This window comes from Triturus cristatus, chromosome 3_1 (genome assembly GCF_964204655.1).
Source record: "Triturus cristatus chromosome 3_1, aTriCri1.1, whole genome shotgun sequence".
In the NCBI taxonomy this organism is placed as follows: Eukaryota; Metazoa; Chordata; class Amphibia; order Caudata; family Salamandridae; genus Triturus; species Triturus cristatus.
In genome coordinates, this window is record NC_140583.1 from 892,922,522 (window position 1) to 892,940,025 (window position 17,504).

At 39.6% G+C, this 17,504-nt stretch overlaps 1 protein-coding gene across 6 annotated transcripts in view; it reads left to right on the forward strand.

Moving 5' to 3' along the window:
* Positions 1–17,504, forward strand: part of LOC146861244 (sodium channel protein type 2 subunit alpha-like) — a 905,823-nt gene that overhangs the window by 445,620 nt on the left and 442,699 nt on the right. For all 6 annotated transcript variants that reach the window (XM_085645403.1, XM_085645408.1, XM_085645407.1 and 3 more), the window contains exons 15-16: positions 6,779–6,952; positions 11,187–11,543. In XM_085645403.1, coding sequence (XP_085501529.1) covers positions 6,779–6,952; positions 11,187–11,543 — 531 coding nt within the window. The remainder of the gene's footprint in view (positions 1–6,778; positions 6,953–11,186; positions 11,544–17,504) is intronic.

Here is a 17,504-nt window from a genome sequence, read left to right on the forward strand (position 1 = left end):
TGCTGGAAACAGTGCCGCCACTGATTTCTTTAATGGTGGAACCTGATAAGATAATGGGGGGCAATGGAATAAGGAAGCGGCAATGGAGGACCCGATGGATTGGTCTGATAGCATTATAAAAACAATACAGAACATTGTTGAAAATCAAAATATATGTGGTAGCCCTGAAAGTGGGACAGCTCTGTGCAAAGTGTAGGTCTTTAGAGGGGTTAGATATACTATTCCAACTCCAACATAAGCAACAGTAGGGGAAGTTTTGGAATTTGAAGGGGTTAGATTTACTAATCCAACTGCAAGCTAACAATAGTTGGGAAAGTTTGGGACTTTGGAGGTGTAGATTTACTATTCCCATTCCATTCAAAGCAAAAGTCGGGAAAGTGTTGGACATTGGAAGGGTTACATTTACTATGCCCACTCCAACGTACGCAAAAAATGGAAAGTGTTGAACTGAAGTACTGTTAGAAATACCCTTCCAACTCCTAATCCTTTTTAAACAAACATTTAAATACCTAACTACATAAAAGTCTTTAAACATATTCAAAAGCAAGAAAAATCTATAGTATATAAATAAATACATAAAATTGAATGTAAAAATATAGTAATACAAAAAAAATTAAAAACAAAACAACTACATTTAAAATAAATACACTTTCCTTTCTATTACCAGAAAACTCCACAAACCATTAAACAAATAATAATACATTATGAATAAAAAAGTAACATTAATACAATAATTAAACAAATTGTATTATTAGCTAATTAGCTAATAAATAAATTAACAAATAATTAAAATACAATAACTAGTTCACACAACAAATAGTCAAATAAAATACTTAAATATTAGCCACTTAAATATTTAATTAACATAAACATTTAATTGGATAAATGTATATATACTTTTAATGACTTCTCATCCTATCCACCTACAAACCAAACAACCTGCAACTAAAAGTTACTACTATAACTGTACAAAATAATATACATTAAAATCTCAAAATAAACTTCAATAGTTAAAATATCAATAATCAATTTACATCATTGATAACAAATTAAACATTCCATTAAAGAAAAAATGAAGAAAAAACAATAATGTATTTATGAAAAACTTTCCCATGCCCATTTTAAACCTGCTACTAATTTCCAATTTACTAATTAAATGCAAAATATATTATTATCATTATAAACAAGACTTACAAAAATTTTAAATATAGATTAATAATATTACGGTGAAAAATCAATATACTAACTATATAAATTACATTAATTAAAATTAAATTTAATACAACTATAATGTAGAAGTAATATTAGATAACAATATTTTTATTAAACAATATTATAGCCTTACAAAAATTATATTCTTACCGTTCTACATTATTTGCCTCAATATGTTTGTCGTGCCAATATTTTTGACACAATAATTATATAAAACAATATTTTGAGCTCAGTATTTGTGCTATTCAGATCAAGCCATTACATATTCATAAGTTGGAATGAGTTGATGCTGACATATGGTGTCCGATGAAGAGAAAAGAATGGGCAAGGAGTGGTAGGTAGAGGACATGATGTAAGAGACAACATAGGGATCAGTCAATGGGCACAAAGATATACAAATTATACACTACCAGGCCCGAGCCAAGGATTTGTTATTGTGAATTCTAGGACCATCTTCCGGATATCATGTTAGTATTATATGGTGAGGCCTAACCAGCCTCAGTCAGCTGGTCTGTTTGAAAGACGGATCACTTCACTTAGTGAGTTTGCCTTTTGGATCAAAATAAAATCCCATACAAGCCTGGAGCTGACATATATGATTCTCCAAAATTTGTACCGGAAATATTGGAGCCTTGAGAAAGTCGCAGAACAAATTCCTAATGTTTGCGACTAAACACGTGTTGGCTGAAAAATACGACTTTGTGAAATAACAGAAGAAAAAGAATAAAGAAGATAAAAAGCTTATCGAATACTGTTTCTATTTTGTGCACACTATTATGAATTACTATTGTGTTTAACTAGCAGACGTGTGCTGAGGATTGCATTTATTTGGAGTTAGTAGGACACCAATTATTTTTTTATAAATTTCATAAGCTTGTATTAGGCTGGTGGTGGTCAGTGAGTGGCTACTGTGTTGCAGCCGTTTCTAGTGGGTGAAAAAGAGATTGGAGGTCTGAGTGGTGTCTTCCGGATCTTTTGAATAAATTACGAAATATGCAGAAAACACCGAAAAACGGTTCTCGGAAATTTGGAATGGTCTTTCACATATCCTTCCTCACTGTACTTATTTTTTTAATTAATTAATGTGACGTTCCACAGTATTAGCCCCAATCTAACAGTTAGATGATCTAAAAGTAAGTCCACCTTAGCGGGCGTGTGCTCTTGTTCCTTTACACTGTGCAGCTGAGCTGAACGTGGCACCAAGAACTTGCCTATCCTGATGTCCGGTGTCCTTCCCTCTGGGGTTGGTTCTTATACTCCATGAAAGTCATTACTGGGCAGTTTCAGCACCAAGGTCAGCGACGGCTCACTAGTTCCAATCACTGGATGCGTTAGCTATGCTGTGCCTCTCTTCCGAACACTCTAACGTCTGTTAAATACCGCGCGCTGGTTTCATCAGTCCATCTTGCTGTTCGCCCAGATCTTGCCTCTAGCTGGTTGTTTGTTCACACCACACGCCATCAGTATGACACTCACACAAAGCACCATTACCACAAACAGCACTGCACGTAGGCATTGCGACAAAGAGCATGCACACCTAAAATACCTCAGATCTTATGGATGGTTTATTTAATTATTCAGGAATTCCGAGGGTGGGGTAGTTGGCTGGCAGGATTCCAGGTATAGCTCAATTTACACAAGGGCTATCCGGTGAATTCCTTGCTTACTGTAAGTGATAAAGACCCTTAAGGGATGGCAAGCCACACACAGTTATTTATATTATACCGAAGAAATTACTTAATGGTACAGACCTAAAATGTGCATTATTCTTTCACAAATGCAATGTTAAATGCATAGAAACAGTTTGCGAACGAAGATGTTACCGTTCTTACTTTTAGAATGTTTAAATGGTTGCTCCGTTAATAGGAAGGGGCAGGGTACATGTTGGGGGTATCCACCCACCATTTTCACAGGGCCCCACTGAAATATGCTCAACTTGTCGCGGTGTAATTGTCAGGCACCAGGACATATTCAGCAGCGCCTGCACGTTTACTGTCGTTCTAAGCAGCAACGTGCAGGCGGCAGGGGCCTTTCTATTTAAGACTCCAGCTGTGCCCATAACAAAATCCTAATTTAAGAGTCCATCAGGCCTTCTTTTGTTCCACGATACTGGCTGGGAGCTATCTGAGCCTCACACCTCGATACAAATGCAACGGATGGGAAAGAAAGGGACACACCTTGTCAATATACATTGAGAATGATTCAAAGAAATGTGTAAATCAATGTTCATGATGTGTTACATAAGACAGAGAGGGTTGCAAGGTACAGGAGTCACATATCCTTCATAGCTCGCTGTGCTGTATTAGAAGGATTACAATTTATCAACTGCAAGTAACAAAAGGTTCTCTGTCTTAAAAACAGCAACCCACTTACCTAGCTGAATAAAATGAAAATCTGTCATCTGCATGTTTGATGATGTGCTTTGCAGGAGACACGTTAACCCTCTATACTACTTTGATTCAAAACTGGGCCTAGAGAAATCAGAGATCTCTCCAGCAAATGTTTTACCATCTAAAGTTATCTTACCATTATTATTGTTCCCTGGGATTTTCTGGGCACACATAGATTTCTGGAGCAGATGCGTTAACCCCATAACATATTTGAAAGTGCAGACTTTTCAACCAGTTAAGCAGAATAGAATTTACTGCTATGTATCTCCTTGTTGCCAATTGCTTTGTGGCAGGGTTTTAAAAAACAATGTATAAATTGAGGCCTACATTTTGCATGGGGGTTACATCACTTATTTTGGCACAACCCCAACCCAAAATCTCATTTGTTGAATCTCGTAATGTGCACAAATGTACTTATGATAGTTCTACGAAACATGATGTCACTTGCATACTGCCTAACTTGGTTAGCCCTCCTCGCACTTTGTTTTTTAGGATTTGTGGCCTGGGGAGGGGTGAGAACCGATATATGTATTGACTAGATATCATCACTCCATTTTCCAGGGGGCAAAGCAGTGAATCGAAGTGCAACATAGCGCTGCAGTGGAAACCCTCTTAAATGCAATTTCCTCAAATATTCTTGAAGTGCCTCTCTAACACGTGGAGCAGTGCTTAATTTGTAAAAAAAAAAAAGTGTTAGGCCCCTTCTTGGAAGGCTACTGCAGCCTGCACCACCCATACCCAGTGCTGGCAATGACAGTACCAACATAACAACTAATCATCACAGTACTCCTACAAGTGTGACAATTCAGACTATTTCAGCCCATAAAAAGCTGTAATAATGGCATGAGAGGCTGGTATTATTCATTTTCAATGTATATTGACTTAATAAACACGGTTGTTGTGCTTATCTCATAATTAACCCCTTCCCCGCTCATGACGGAGCCACGGGTGCCGTGTGCTCATGACGGAGTGGTTCTGTCATGCCGCGACCGTTGGCGGCTGCTCCGCCCACGCGGCGCTGTTTCCCCGCCTGTGCGGGGGGACAATGCAACTGGGCGGAGTCATGACGGAACCACTCCGTCATGAGCACAGCTCAACCGTGGCTCATGATGGAGTGGCTCCGTCATGAGCACAGCGCCACCGCGCTGCCCCCAAACCCCCCCCAGCGCTGTGGCGGAATATCCGCCGCAGCGAAGGGGTTAAAAAACAGTGGAATGCCACTAGAGTCGGTGCTGGCAATTAAGTGCCAGTGCTCTGGAAACCAACAGCACAAATTAACCACTGATGTGGAGAGAACAGATGCGCAGCAGGTAGTGAGCGCCCTTGCAGATTCCTATTAGAGAGAGCTGACGCGACCCTAGGGCATGCACGCACATTTACCACATCTGACTAGCCTTCAGTGTGATGAATTAGCATTCCCACTATGCAAATAACCTGTTAGCCCTCAAAGCAAGCAGCGTGACTTCCAAAGCCTTATCAAATTTTGAAAGTTCGAACTATGAGTACCTCAAGAAGGAATGAAACACTGAGCTTTGGTGAGCAGTTTTTGAATGCTAATTGAGCTGGTATATCTGACAATGTTTCACAGTTATAAACGTGATGCATATGTTAGGCTCCTTATGTATATACATCTTACTACGCTATTGTATGCTTATGTTACAAATAAAAGCAATTGAGTGCTCCTATTTAAATTTAGAGGCCTTGCCTTCTAAATTTATAAACGAAGGGCCAGATGTAGGAAGCTTTTTTCTGCTCACAAACGACCTGAGTCACAGAATCGGGCCGTTTGCGACAAGAAAAAAGCATTTTCCGAAGTACCAAACCCTATTTGCAATTCCGTAACCTATTACCGAATCGCACATAGGGTTTGCGATTTAGTGTAAGAGGAGTCGACGTTAGTGCATCCCTTCCTAATACCACATCGCAGCAGTATGCTTGAATGTTTTGCGAACGAAATACGGTTGCAAAACATTTGCATTTTACCACCAACTTCAAGTTGGTGGTAACCCATTCCCTTTGTGAATGTTCATAAAAATGTTTTTTAAGAGTGGGACCACTGCCTGCGCTTGAAAAATGAAAAGAAAACGTCTTATTTTTATTTTTTAAATTTAAAGTTTCCTTTTTTTTTGCATTTAAAAAAACAATTATTGCTTTATTTAAAAGCAATCACAGACATGGTGGTCTGCTGTTTTTTTAGCGATTCCTAATGGGTTTCATACTTTCAAATTGCGATTACTTAATTGTGATTTGCAGTGAATCGCTATTTGAAATAATTATACGTGGCCCTTGTTTCCTGCTAATATGTAAAGTTTGCTAAAATGTACCCTTAGCTGTAATCCTTCTCTTACCCAAAAAACAACAACATAACATTACCTAAGAGATGGTCGTGACATCTCAATGCAAGATTCACCAAGGAATATTGAATGGAACGTTCTGTAAAAGGTCATTAATGCACAGAACCGCATCAAACACTGCACTTTTAATCCACCGACATTGACTTTCTGTGGCCCCCCGACTTCTGCTGTTATCAAGAACATCTACAGTTTTAATCAGATCGTATGTTTTCAAAATAAGCAAAGTCTGGGTCCCAGGACTAGAAATTGATTTCTTCTCAAAACAGAATCAGTAATGCGTATGAAAGAACCTCGGCGCTACTAAACATCATAGCTAGAAATGAAAATCCATTTGTTATTACCAAAATGTTTATTCCTGTGTGTAGGGCCTCATTCTGAGGTGCCCTTTATTTTGAGAGGTAATACGGCACCAAGTAGATAGTGGAACAGCTGGTGTGGTATTTACTTAGCATAATATTTCCTCCATTATGCGATTTCCAAGTCTCAGAATCTGTGGAAATGTAGTAATGCTGCATGTTTTTTCCTGTTATAAGCTGCAGTACTTGGGATGGGCAATTTATTCCTACACAAGTTCCACTAGGTGTTACTTCATTAAAGTTGTTCAGGTAAAAGTGCAGTATACCCACAAAAGTTGTAAGCTGTATTTTCGAACAATCTCGATTTGGGTGCAAACTCCGATTTGCTCCTCGATTTAAAATTTAGGGCCCAATTTGATGGTCCACACGCCTGTTGAATTGGTGCATGAACGGAAGCAGTCAAGTTATCAATCATTTGTTGTCTCTCCATTGTATTTGATGATATATATGTCACCTTGCTTTTTAGGTTTTCACGGGAATCTTTACAGCAGAAATGGTTTTCAAGCTAATCGCCCTCGACCCTTATTATTATTTCCAAGTGGGGTGGAACATTTTTGATGGAATCATTGTCAGCCTCAGCTTGATGGAGTTGGGTCTTCAAGATGTGGAAGGACTTTCTGTTCTAAGATCTTTCCGCTTGGTAAATATACTTTCACCCAATAATCAATATGTGTTTTTTTTGTGCATTAGATGTAAATAAGGCATGCAGTGGCCTAACAGTAGCCCCTGCAGCCCCCGATGTGCAGTGGAGGGACAGGGCCGGACTGGCCATAGCGGGCACCGGGCGTTTCCCCAGTGGGCCGCCAGGGTTGGGGACGGTTTTGGGCCCTTGGAGGGGGAGGGTCATTTTTATAACCGGGGCCGGCAATTTCAGCCCCCTGTAACAAAATCGGCCAAAACCGGTCCTAGCAAACTGCTCGGCCGCACCCCCTCCACCCCAGTGGGGCCGGCCGAGCAGTTTGCCAGGGCCGGATAAAGTTCTCACTCCAGCCCTGTGGAGGGAGGGGGGATGAACTCCGGTAGGCCCTCTCCTCCTACTCTGTGCATGGCTGGGCCTGAGACCTCTTGTCTTGGTCCGGAGCGTGGGGGCCCACTCCATGTTCCTTACAGGGGGGCCCTCAAGTTACGCCACTGTAGGGGTGCTTTGCATTACTGATCTTTTTCTTTCTAGAGCCAAACCTTGTATTCTCCTGAGTGCATAAGATACGTACATGCCTCAAAAAATGTAAGTAAATTAGTTTACTTCATAACCACAATGGCTTTTTTCACAATACGGTTCGCGGATTCAGTTGCAATTTTGGCAGGAGAACAGCATGCCAGTTGAAGACAGTCACTACTAACCAATTATCACCACACTGCAATTTTACAATGCGTTAATTGGAAACTGCTTTGTGATCCCAAATCTATTTTGAAATACATTACTGTAAAACCTGAGCAATAAACTCCAAACTGTATCACAAAGGGAATGTTTTAAAGAAATAGTATTCTGCATGCATTCTTTCAGCACTAGAGCTACTATGAGTTTTTTTTAAACAGAGCTATTTTACCCCCTCTTTGGAAGTGTATCTTGATTCAAAGAATTTCTTGTGCAGCAACTTTTTGGATTTCGGGCCTCATTTATGAGAAGTGACGCATCACTGCGTGAATGCAACGATGTTTCACTTCTCAGTGACCCCTACAGATACGTCAGTATTTCTGATGTATCTGTGGGCGCAAAAGTGACACATTGCAGGAGTGTGTCACAAAAGTGATGCAACTCAAGCAATGTGTCTTTTCACATGGGGCAAGCCCCATGTGAAAGGGCTTGTGTCAGTCTTATGCCTGCTGTGAGGCAGGTGTAAGATATTGACTCAATGGCTTCCTAGAAGTGGCGCATTGAAATCTAATACATTTCAATGCGCCACTTCTCTGAGGCATTTTGCGGGGGAACACCCACCCTGCATACATGCATACATTATGCCTGGGGCAGGTATAATATGGCGCAGGGGTTTACAAAGTGATACATCTGCCTAGATGCGTCACTTTATAAATAGGTCGTAACATGGCTCATTTTTTACGCCACCGATGCATCACAAAAAGTGACGCACCGGCGGCGTAAAAGTGACGCAAGGCCTCATAAATAAGACCATTCATTTTTTGCCATGGGTAGTTGGTGGTGGTAGAACCAATGCAGAGCCAGTGTCGTTGTTTTAACACTACAAGGGCAGGTAATGGTACTACAAAAAGAGATATGCCTTAAAAATATTTCAGCAATTTTTATGTTGTGTTTAGTCAAATAGTGCACGTTCTGCTATAAGTTTGGCATCACAGTGCCACGTAAGCTCTCTGTAAAAATGAGGGAATTCTCTTTGGCCCTTGGGTGCTCCCATTACTGAAGCATTGATGGGTAAACATACATACATACATACATAGGGACCTTCTAATCCCCCTTCCCTGCCAACCGGTGGGTGTAGTAAAACCTGCACATATATTGCCTCCACAATTTCGGCCTGCACTATATAATAAAGGTAAAGGGATGTAGAGTTAGTATAGCAACTCTCTACTTCCCTATGTTACTTACCTTGGCAATCTAATGGTAGTCCGTGTTTTGGAGTTTATATTTTTCATTTGTTTTTTCTACCTTCTAAGAGTCTCATGGTGCTAACTTCAAGCATAGCTATAAGTTAAGCAACATTGAAGCACAGATAACCATTATACATAGAGATGAGCTATGTTTTCATTTTTTCCCATGGTATTGCAAAGGGAAGATTCCTGATGGATATTAAGTGGAATTCCGTTCCCTAGATGCACTGCACAAACCCCCCAAGGTCTTTTGGATTTACTTTTCGGGTTGTGAAACAAGAACACCATAGGTTGTCTATGGGTACATTTTGGGGCAAAAGAATTCACAGAAGAAAGGGCCAATATTTTGATAGATCCTTTAAGCGATACACTCTTTTTTAATCAAATCTCCTTATGTACTGGTAACCAGTGAATATAGTTCAGAGGTAGCAAAGCTCTCAAATTTCCTTGAATTGTAATTAAGGCTTACCATGGCATTTGCAAAGGTTGAAGTTTATGGGTACCTTTCCCTGAGAACCCAAGGTAGATTGGCTTTCAGAAAGCAATTTGAGAATGAATACAGGCATTGGCTATTGTGATTTTCTTTGGAGAGATGGAATGGAAAGGAAAGATGTGTTTCAGTATGCGAAGGCTGAAGAAAGAGTTTTTAACTATTGAGGGAACTTTAGATTGACGTAAAACAGCACCCCAAATTTACAAACACATTGTCGAGGAGATGGGATGCTTCCCATGGAGGTTGGTTACAGTCTATTATCCCAGAAAGCCAATTTAGATACAGTTACCAGAATTTCGGACTCCAAAGAATTACGTTTGTGGAATTTTCTTCCTAATCACCTGTTCATCATCTCTAATGCATCTGTGATTCCTGATTTATCATCTAGTTGATTTGCTCTCAGGTTGACTACAATTTGTTCGTCATTTGCATACATATAAAGAGAGATGTGAAAGTCTCTCAGGATACCTATAGTTGTCAGGCTTTGGTTAAAAAGAAGGTGGCAGAGCTGATCCTAAACAGACCCAACATTTTAGCTTCTTTGGTTCTGAGCTTTAAAAGCTTGAATCATCTGTACTCCATTTGTGAGCAAAGAGACAAACCAGGTGTATTCCTTAGCCAGGTACTGCAATTTAAATTTGACTGTGGCCATGATTCCATAGTCCACTCTTCCAGGTGAGGAAGACAGGTCTAAGGGGCCCACTTCTCCGGCATCACATCTATCCAGAGCATGCGTAAATTGTCAGATACATACGTCCCTACATATGCCAGACTTAGTCTGTGGAAGAAGCCTTCCTGAATTCCATCAAGAATATTATTCTGCCCAAAACCAAAATAATCTTGTAATTGAGCAATCACTACCTTGCTTAACATTTTCCTACATAAGGGTAGAGGGAAAGGCAGAATTCCAAGGCGGTGAAGGTGCTGCTTTTGTGACAAATTCAGAATCTCTGCCTTTTATCTATTAATGCAAAGACAATTGCAGTTCAACCTATCAAATCCACGGATAACCCAAAAAGATATTTTTTCATATATTCCCATCATCTTTGAACGAGTATTTAGGAGCTTTACTTTTACATTATTATCAATGTAGCTTAAGGATGTATTATTATGCTAAAGATTACACCACTCACAAACTCATCTATTGATCCATGAATAATCGGGCTGGTTTAGAGAATGCTACGTTGATTGGATTCGGGGTGTAAAGTTGGCAGACAAATGCAGCTCCACAGGAATAGCACCAGCTTGCTTCAGAGAGGAAGTAGTCCCGTTGGGACGAAACCCAATCATTAGCCATGCCAGTTACCATTTTGGACCTATAAGAGACGTATTACAGCTCCTAGCCAATTTAATGTAAAGAGTCAGGGTCATTCAACTGCAGTCTAACACTGACCATCACCTTGGGGGTCTGGGTTCAGGTTGGGATTTCTTTCGAAAGGCCACCGTTTGACCCATTATGACTTTTCATCATTGGAAGAGTCACAACCTGGTTGTACTGGTAGGCATTCACTACAACATTCTTCACGGTCACACTTCATTAACTGCAACATACAAAAAATGATGTTGTTAACAATGAATAGATTTTTTAACAAAATGTTTTTATATAACAGGACATTTCACAAATTCAATTATTCAAATATTCAGAAACTGACTTGTTTTTATTTTTGTTATTTGGATATTTCAATAACTAAAATTTCTTGAATATTTAGTTTTTGTTTTATGGTATACTATAGTTCTTATACATTGAATCGTGAATGGGTAATTACGACTCCATAAAAATATATTCAAATGACACTGTTACTTCTGTTTTTGTTTTTAGCTTCGAGTCTTTAAGCTGGCAAAATCTTGGCCAACCCTCAACATGCTGATCAAGATTATTGGTAACTCTGTGGGCGCTTTGGGTAATCTAACACTGGTGCTGGCCATCATTGTCTTCATTTTCGCTGTGGTTGGCATGCAGCTCTTTGGTAAAAGCTACAAGGAATGCGTCTGCAAGATTGCCGAAGATTGTGAACTTCCACGCTGGCACATGAATGACTTCTTCCACTCCTTCTTGATTGTGTTCCGGGTACTGTGTGGAGAATGGATTGAGACCATGTGGGACTGCATGGAGGTTGCAGGACAATCTATGTGCCTCACTGTTTTCATGATGGTGATGGTGATAGGAAATCTTGTGGTATGTATTAAAAATAAATGCAAAATGTACGGACATACAGTGATAACATTCTAGCAATTACATTATTAATGTATTATATATCAGCAGTTCCAGATGACATTATGCTAATCAAGCAAAACATTTCGAAAATGAACAAAACATAGAATAATTGATTGATATAATACATATGCTTTCCCATAAATGTCCTGACAATTAAATATTGTAAGCAATATTATTTATTTAACAAGCAGAGGCAATGAAATCAAATTCAGTTTTAAGCGTTTAAAACCCTTCGCTGCCAGGCCTCCCCTACCCCCACCATGCCAAGCCTTTTTTTGGCTATTTGGGGTACTTCCTGCTTAGGCCCCCATACCTTTTTGTCCTCTTAAGATATCCATGCTAAATGTGAGTCTTTTTTTCCAACATCCTGAGGTTCCCAAAGGTACCCAGGGTTTGTGGATTCCCCTGGAGGGGACCGATAAATTGGTCAAAATGCAGATACATTTAGTTTTTTCTTTTTTTTTAAATGGCAATCTGCTTTTTTCCCTGTGGGTGGTATCAATGAAGGGTTTGCAGTGCTTAAGTCACCATCATCCAAGCTTTCAGTAACAGGCATCTTGTGTTGGAAAACCAACATTTTCTATACAGTTAATGCATTTTACTGGCATTGCTCATATTTTTATGCGTCCAACCTCTTTCCAGTTAGTGGTAGAAATGGGTGTGAAACCAATAATGGATCCTGAAAAGCTATACATTTCTCAAAAGAAACAAAATTCTGAATGTAGCAAGGGGCCATTTGTGTAGATCCTTCAAGGTTTTCCTATAAAAAGTAACAGTTGAATTTAACAATTATTGAAAATGAGTTGAAAAAAACGACATTTGTGCCTACGTTTTCACCTGTAACTTCTTGTAACTATGGCTGATTCTTTTAAGCAATATACCGCTACGTTCGCTAGACACTTCTTTGTTGCGGGGGATATATAGAGCTTGTAGGTTCACTAAAAGCCCAAGGTACCCAGAGCCAATAAGTGAGCTGCACCTTGCAATGGTTTTTCATTGTGTACCGGGTATACAGCAATTCATTTGGTAAAATATAAAGAGAGAAAAATAGGTATCAAGGAAGCCTGTGCATTTCAGAAATGGGAATAAGATATGATGTTTAGAAGCAGTGATTATTTGCACATTTCCGAATTTTTGGGTACCCGTACTAGCAGGTGAATTAGAGGGCATTTTTTACAAACTGTATTACATATGGAAGGCAGAAATACAAAGAAAGATAATTTGTAATAACACATGTCTACTATTCTGTGTTCCCCTAAGACTCATGATAAAAATGGTACCCCACTTGTGTGGGAAGGCCTAGTAAACGCAATGGATTATGGTCCAAAAATGTAGCATTCCACTGAACACTGATGTTTTTTTTTTTAAATGTGCCTAGCTGTGGACTTTGGGATGTAGCTCAGCCGGCACCTAGGGAAACCTAGCAAACCTGTATACTTCTTAAAACTAGACACCTAGGGAAATCTAGGATGGTGTGACTTGTGTGGCTTTCACCAGTTTCTAGTACCCAGAATCCTTGCAAACCTCAAATTGTGTCTAAAAACACATTTTCCTCACATTTCTTTGATGGAAAGCTCTGGAATTAGAAGGGAGACACAAACTTCCTTCCAGCCAGCATTCCCAAAAGTCTCTCGAAAAAATTGGTACCTCACTTGTGTGGGTAGGCCTTGTGTCTGCGACAGGAAACGGTCCAAAATGCAATGTGGACAAATCACATTTTTCCAATGAAAACTGACCCATTTTTTGCAATGTGCCAAGCTGGGTTTTGGGCCCTAGCTCAACTGGCACCTAGGGAAACCTTGCAAACCTGTAAATTTCTTTAAAACTAGACATCCAGACGAATCCGGGATGGGGTGACTTGTGTGGCTCTCACTAGGTTCAGTTACCCATAACCCCTACAAACCTCAAACATTGTAAACAAAAAAAAATGTCCTGCTATTTCTGTGAAGGAAAGTTTTGAAATGTATGGGCAGCAACGAACTTCCACCTACCGAGCATTCCACCAAGTGTCCCGTTAAAAATGGAACCTTTTTGTGTAGGAAAGTTGTGAGATCACTGGGCTGATACAAAATTCATACTACCCAGTTTTTCCCCAGGTCTTCCGATAAAAATGGTTCTTCATTTGTGTGGGTGGGCCAAGTGCCTGCGACAGGGGGAGGCACACAATGTATTGTAGAGACATCAAAATTATCTATCCGAAACAACCTGGTTTTGCAAGGGGGTTCCGTTTTTAGACCTGGGCTCAGCGGCCATCTAGGGAAACCCATCAAACCCAAACATTTCTGAAAACTAGACACCTGGGGGAGTCCAGGGAGATGTGGCGTACATGGATCCCTCAATGTTTTCCTACCCAGAACCTCCTGCAAATCTCAAGTTTAGATAAAAAAAATCACATTTTCCTCACATTCCTGTGTGGGTAAGTTGTGAGATCACTGGGCTGATGCAAATTTTCTACCACCCAGTGTCCTCCAGGTCTCCCAATAAAATGATATCTTACTTCTGTGGCTAGGTCTTATACCTGCAACAGGAAAGGGCCCACATGTTATTGTGGAGACATCAAAACTATTTAACACAAAATGACCTGGTTTTGCAAGGGGGGTACCTGCATTTTTGGTCCTGGGCAAATGAGCCATCTATGGAATCCTGCTAAATCCAGAAATTTCTGAAAACTAGACACCTAGAGGAGTCCAGGGATGTGTGACTTGTGTGGATCCCCCCAATTTTTTTTACCCAGAATCCCCTGCAAATCTCAACTTTAGCTGAAAAAAACACATTTTCCTCACCTTTCTGTGTGGGATCACAAAGCCAGCACAAATTTCCTACCATCCAGCATTCCCCTCTGTCTCTTGGGTAAAATGATACCTCACTTGTGTGGGTGCCCAAAGCAGAGTCAGCCTAAAAATGAATAAAATAAAATGGTGCTTATCAACTCGCTGTGATATCCCCTCAATCTCTACTTAATGTTGTCCCTTCCCTGTCACAGGCACTTGGCCCACCCACACAAGTGAGGTATCATTTTACTGGGGAGACAGAGGGGAATGCTGGGAGGTAGGAAATGTGTGCCTGCACGGTGATTACACTCAGCAATGTGAAGAAAATTTGATTTTTTATCTAAATTTGAGGTTTGCAGACTTATATAAAATATTGAAACTATCTTTTTTTGTTTTTATACATACATATGTATATGTGCATATATTACAGAGAAGTGGAAGCCTCTCTGTATAGTTAGGATTCCCAGAGATAGGAATGCCTCTGTTTTTTGATCATTAATAACTTTGCGATTGTTTGACGAATTTCCACTAAACATTGGCGAAGGAACTTTTGTATTGCAGGTAACAATAAAATGGCTGAACCGATTTCAATGAAATTTGGGTGTGATTTGAGTAGTATAGGCAAGAAGGATAAGTATGTGTAAAGTTATAAGGCATTTTAACTTTGATATATCTGTGTCACGATAATTTCGTGAAATTTCATAGTATTTTGTGAAAGTACCACAGTACATAGCAATGACCGCTTTTAGAAAAGTTAAAGACAGCCATGGTATTTTAAATAAAATAAGGCTGTGTTCCGGGTTACGACCTCAGAGATAGGTAAGTGTTAGGTTATATATGTATATATATATGTATATATATATATATATTCACTGAAAAAACATAGGTTTCACATATGTTATAGTTAGCTGGACATTTCACTCGTAAAAAAACATTGAAATTCCCCCGTTATAGTTAGTTCAGGTAACTATAACTCACGCGACCGCAATCCAGTGCTGATGACGTCACATATTACATCACTGATGACATCATCCAGTGAAAATGTGTCTTTCTGTAAAATAAATATTTTTTATATATGTATATCTTGGAAGAATAAATGGGTAAATAAATGTCTAAATACAGTGATGTAATATGTGACGTCATCAGCACTGGATTGCGGTCGCGTGAGTTATAGTTACCTGAACTAACTATAACGGTGGAATTTCATTGTTTTTTTACGAGTGAAATGTCCAGCTAACTATAACATGTGTGAAACCTATGGTTTTTTAAGTGAATATATATATATATATAAAACCTAATACTTACCTACCTCTGAGGTTGTAACCCAGAACACAGCCTTATTTTATTTAAAATACCATGGCTGTCTTTAACTTTTCTAAAAGCTGTCATTGCTATGTACTGTGGAACTTTCACAAAATACTGTGAAATTTCACAAAATTATCGTGGACACAGATATCTCTGAGTTAAAATGCCTTATAAATTTACAAATACTTATCCTTCTTGCCTGTACAACTCAAATCACACCCATAATCTATATTCCTACCAAATTTCATTGAAATCCGTTCAGCCATTTTGTTACCTGCAATACAAAAGTCTATGGCAAATGCATTGTTTGACAAGTTTATTTTGAGATCTCCCTTCTTTCTTTGCACCCACTTGACCAATTACAGCAACATTTTGCATCCTTCACCAATGTTTAGTGGACATTCGTCAAATTGTTATTAATGATCAAAAAACAGAGGTATTCCTATCTCTGGGAATCCTAACTATACAGAGTGGCTCTCACCACTCTGTAATATATGCACATATACATATGTATGTATAAAAAACAAAAAAATATAGTTTCAATATTTTATATAAGGCTGCAACCCTCAAATGTAGATAAAAAATCTAATTTTCTTCACATTGCTGAGTGTAATCATCGCGCAGGCACACATTTCCTACCACCCAGCATTCCCCTCTGTCTCCCAAGTAAAATGATACCTCACTTGTGTGGGAGGGCCAAATGCCTGTGACAGGGAAGGGACAAAATAAGTAGAGATTGAGGGGATATCACAGCGAGTTGATAAGCACCATTTTATTTTATGCATTTTAGGCTGACTCTGCTTTGGGCACTCACACAAGTGAGGTATCATTTTACTCAAGAGACAGAGGGGAATGCTGGATGGTATGAAATTTGAGCTGGCTTTGTGATCCCACACAGAAATGTGAGGAAAATGTGATTTTTTCAGCTAAAGTTGGGATTTGCAGGGGATTCTGGGGATCCTCTAGTAGTCTAGTTTTCAGAAATTTCTGGATTTGGGAGGATTCCATAGATGGCTCATGTGCCCAGGACCAAAAATGCTGGCACCCCCTTGCAAAACCAGGTCATTTTAAATAGTTTTGATGTCTCCACAATAACTTTTGGGCCCTTTCGTGTTGCAGGTATAAGACCTAGCCAAAGAAGTGAGATATCATTTTTACTGAGAGACCTGGAGGACACTGGGTGGTAGGAAATTTGTGTCATCCCAGTGATCTCACAACTTACCAACACAGGAATGTGAGGAAAATTTGATTTTTTTATCTAAACTTGAGATTTGCAGGAGGTTCTGGTTAGGAAAACATTGTGGGATCCATGTACGCCACATCTCCCTGGACTCCCCCAGGTGTCTAGTTTTAAAAAATGTTTGGGTTTGGTTGGTTTTCCTAGATGGCCGCTGTGCCCAGGTCTAAAAACAAAACCCCCTTGCAAAACCAGGTTGTTTCGGATAGATAATTGTGATGTCTCTACAATACATTTTGGGTCTCCCCCTGTCGCAGGCACTTGGCCCACCCAGACAAGTGAAGAACCATTTTTATTGGGAGACCTGGGGAAAAACTGGGTAGTATGAAGTTTGTATTAGCCCAGTGATCCCACAACTTTTCTACACAAAAAGGTTCAATTTTTAACGGGACACTTGGTGGAATGCTCGGTAGGTGGAAGTTCGTTGCTGCCCATACATTTCAAAACTTTCCTTCACAGAAATATGAGGAAATGCAATTGTCAAGTGCTTCTTAAGTGGGATACCAGTGTTTCTAGCACACAAAGAAGTTAAATAAACTTTTGCACTGGAACTACGGTCCGTGTCTGTACTGTTTGGGGCAGGTGCCACGAGGAGGCAGCCTTGACGGG